The sequence below is a fragment of the Carettochelys insculpta genome, chromosome 1, assembly GCF_033958435.1.
Source record: "Carettochelys insculpta isolate YL-2023 chromosome 1, ASM3395843v1, whole genome shotgun sequence".
In the NCBI taxonomy this organism is placed as follows: domain Eukaryota; kingdom Metazoa; phylum Chordata; order Testudines; family Carettochelyidae; genus Carettochelys; species Carettochelys insculpta.
Window position 1 is genome coordinate 8,477,177 of NC_134137.1, and position 3,511 is coordinate 8,480,687.

The window sequence follows — 3,511 nt, forward strand, 5'->3', positions numbered from 1 at the left end:
CACAAGGATAGAAGCTGGCCCAAAGGAATAAGTATTGTCATAATGGTACTGGGATATACAGTCTCTTTATCCTCCAAACCAGTTTCTTTTATCTCTGGGTGACTGTCACAACTGAACAACAACTCATCTCTGCTAAACTCTTACCACAAAGCAGGTCGGATGGGAGACATCAGTGTCTTCCAGAGACTTGCGTAGTTCCTGGGCAAGATGGGGAAGGGCTGGCTCCGTGCTCTAGGCAGGGGCAAGGCCTCAGGCAGTAGAGGCAGGGTAGGAGCAGCCAAGAGTGAGACTTGCTGTGCCCCCTACTCACCAGGCAGCCCTGAGAGTTGCCATGGGCAGCACCCTAGTGCTGATTTAAAGGCATTGGGGCTCCAACCGGTGGTGCCCCTGCACTGGGAGTGTTCAGGTGCCCTGCCCCCACCTCCATCAGCAGGCCTGACCCTTTCCCTTGGTTCGCTTCTGAGCACAGCTAGAGTGTGACCACCAGCTTCCTTCACACTAGCAGGTTTATCAGCACGGAGCACAACTCCTTGGAAAAAACAGCTCTAAGATAACAGGCAGCTGTCACAGGTCTACTGTTATCTAAGTGGCATGACACTGCAGGCCTAGTTGGACAGATTCTTCTGTGAAGACAGAGGGACAGAGTTGGGCCAAAGGGTTCTGGGGACCCAGCCGGGTTTCCCCATGTCCCTGAGAGAACCATCCTATCTCTGTGGCCCTAACTTGCAGAAGTAGCCTTGTCTGACAGCTGTGAGAGCCCAGGCCCAGACACCGTGGTGCTCAGCTATGTCGGTATCATAAGGATAAGGTGTGGAGCTGCTCTTCGCCCTCAGGCTGCTTTCAGGCATGCAGCATGCAGAGCCGTCAGTGCAGGCTGCCTGTATGTCTCTTCCTGGGGCTCCCACCCTATTTGTGCCTCAGGCACAACTCAGTCACCGGCATCTGGCTGAGGGTGAAGGGGCAGGTTGGATGTGAGAGCTCTCAGGGGCCATGCAGCACCTGGATTGCTCAGAAAGGACCAGGAGTGTGACTTCAAAAGAGTTTGCCAGGCTTTTTTTCATGCCCAGTGCCTATCTAGCTAGAGATGGGACAGTGACAGGACAGGCATTATGGGAAATACCATGCACATCCCTTCTCATTCCTGACTGTTCCCACGGGAGCTCTGAGGTGGGAGCAGGCAGTGATATGGATAGTACAGGCCCGCGTCCCAAACATTCTCTTGCTTCCCACAAACACCATCACTTGGTAAATCCTAATGCCTGTCTTACACTCCTTCTCTGAGTGTTCTGGCCTTCCTCACCAGCTCCCTCCCGTTATTCCAGGCCTTAGAGCACACCAGAACCTCTCGCGACTGAGTGGAGCTCAGAAGCTGATGCTGCATTGAATGTAGCTGTCCAGGATAGACTAGGTGGCCGGCGCGTGCATATCAACGTTGTGTGTCATCAGCGCTGGAACTGGGTGATGAACTGAGTCTTCACTTAACGAATACCCTGATGATCCTCACACGCAGGTGTTTGCTTTTCACACTGTACACAATCGGGTTCATCAGGGGTGGGACCAGCAGGTAGACGTAGCCCATGAGAATCTGAAGCAAGGGAGAAGAGCCCTTCACAAATCTGTGTATCACAGACAGGCTGATCATTGGCGTGTAGAAGAGCAGAACAGCGCAGAGGTGGGAGATACAGGTGTTCAGGGCCCTGACGGTCTCTGACTGGGATGCGATGCTCAGCACTGTTTTGAGGATCATTACGTAGGAGAGAAAGATGAAGACTGAGTCCAAACCAACTGTTAATAGTGTAGTAAACAAGCCATAGATGATGTTGACACTGATATCTGAACAGGCTATTTTCATGACATCCTGATGCATGCAGTAGGAATGGGAGAGGACGTTGGTTCGACAATATTGGTACTGTCGCAGGAGAAGGGGAAGAAGCAGTATTATGGCCAACCCTCTTAGCGCGCACACCAGCCCCATCTTGACAATTCTTGGCAGGGTTAAGATGGAAGCATATCTCAGGGGGTCACGGATTGCGATGAACCTGTCAAAGGCCATCAACAGGAGCACAGCAGATTCAATGCATTGAAGCGAGTGAATAAAGAACAGCTGGGCAAAACAGGCATTGAGGCTGATCTCTCTGGAGTTAAACAAGAATATGCCTAGTGTTGTCGGCATGGTGGCTACTGATATGCCAAGGTCTGTGATGGCCAACATGGAAAGGAAAATGTACATGGGCTCATGGAGGCCTGAATCTGTTATTATAATGAACAGAATGAATGAATTTCCTGCTATGGAAATAGCGTACATTATGCAGAAGGGGATAGAGATCCAGATATGGAAATCTTCTTGCCCAGGTATCCCAGTGAGTAGGAACACTGCAAATCGGAATTCGGTGTCATTCACGGGTGACATAATATACCAGCCAGTCCAAGGAATTTAGAACTTTTCCTGGTAAAAGAAAAGAAACAAAACAAAACAGAACAAAAGAAAACAAAAAAGAACAGGATTCTGAATGATATTTAAGTAGACATCATTCTGCTCTCAGTGCAAGCCTAGAAATGCTCAGGAGCTCAAGGAAGACCAACAAAAACCATAGCCTTGGATTTACACCAAAAATAGGAAGACAGGCCTGGCTAGAATGGATGAGACCTGTAGGACATCAAGCCCAGTAACCAGAGCTGGAATGAGATATTGGAGAGGAAGGTGCAAGAACCCCTGGAATAGGCAGCTATGAAATGACATGCACCCAGGAAAGTTTTCTCCCAATAGCCAGTAATTACACAAATTTTGTGCTGTAAATCAGGAAGCTTCAGAGTCCTTCCAACACATTTTAAAACTCCTCAGAATTGCATTAGGATTTTCAGGTTACAGTTATAATCATTTGGGCTCTTTTAAATTGGTCAGTGGTCATGGCCCCACCAATGCTTTGTGGCTGTGAGTTCTCCAACCCGCATGAGCACTGTGTGAGTTCACAGTTGTGACCTTCCCATGGACAAGCTTCCCGGGCATCCATTTCTGGCTCTGGCTCATTGGCTCATGCTGTGTATGCAAACCCTTGGTAGGTGGCTGGGGAAAATGGTCATTGCTTTTACCTGTCCTGCATTGGAGCTATTTATGAATGTGTTTCACTGCCTCAATATACATTTTAAAAGTTTTCTCCATACCTGAGAGTCCACATTATTCCACTGCCCCTTTGCAGCATGTGGGTTAACTTCAAAGGGACAGAAGCTTAATTCAAATACTGTGTCTTTAATGGCCTTGCTCCAGAATTACATGTGGAAATTCAATCGGAATCATGAACTTTCCCTTTTGAAATGCTCCCAAGCATGAACTCCGATCCCCAAGAGTCTGTCCAAGAGAAGCTGAAGAGATTTGCCTGGCCAGTGTACATTTACGGTTTGTGTCTATGCTCTGTGTCTACCAGAACACAATCCTCTCACTCCATCCTGAGAAGCTGAGGAGGTGAAGAAACCGCTCTTCCCTGCTAGCAGTGGTTTGAGTATTGGCCTGCTA

At 48.7% G+C, this 3,511-nt stretch overlaps 1 protein-coding gene across 1 annotated transcript; it reads right to left on the bottom strand.

The window, feature by feature from the left end:
• Window positions 1–1,474: 1,474 nt before the first annotated feature.
• On the bottom strand, window positions 1,475–2,410 carry LOC142002896 (olfactory receptor 51G2-like). The gene has a single exon (XM_074979394.1). The coding sequence runs from the start codon at window positions 2,408–2,410 to the stop codon at window positions 1,475–1,477; it is 936 nt and encodes a 311-aa protein (XP_074835495.1).
• Window positions 2,411–3,511: the final 1,101 nt, after the last annotated feature.

What these genes read in the sequence shown, in the direction of transcription:
- LOC142002896 (XM_074979394.1), bottom strand. Translation starts at nt 2,410, where the DNA reads ATGTCACCCGTGAATGACACCGAATTCCGATTTGCAGTGTTCCTACTC.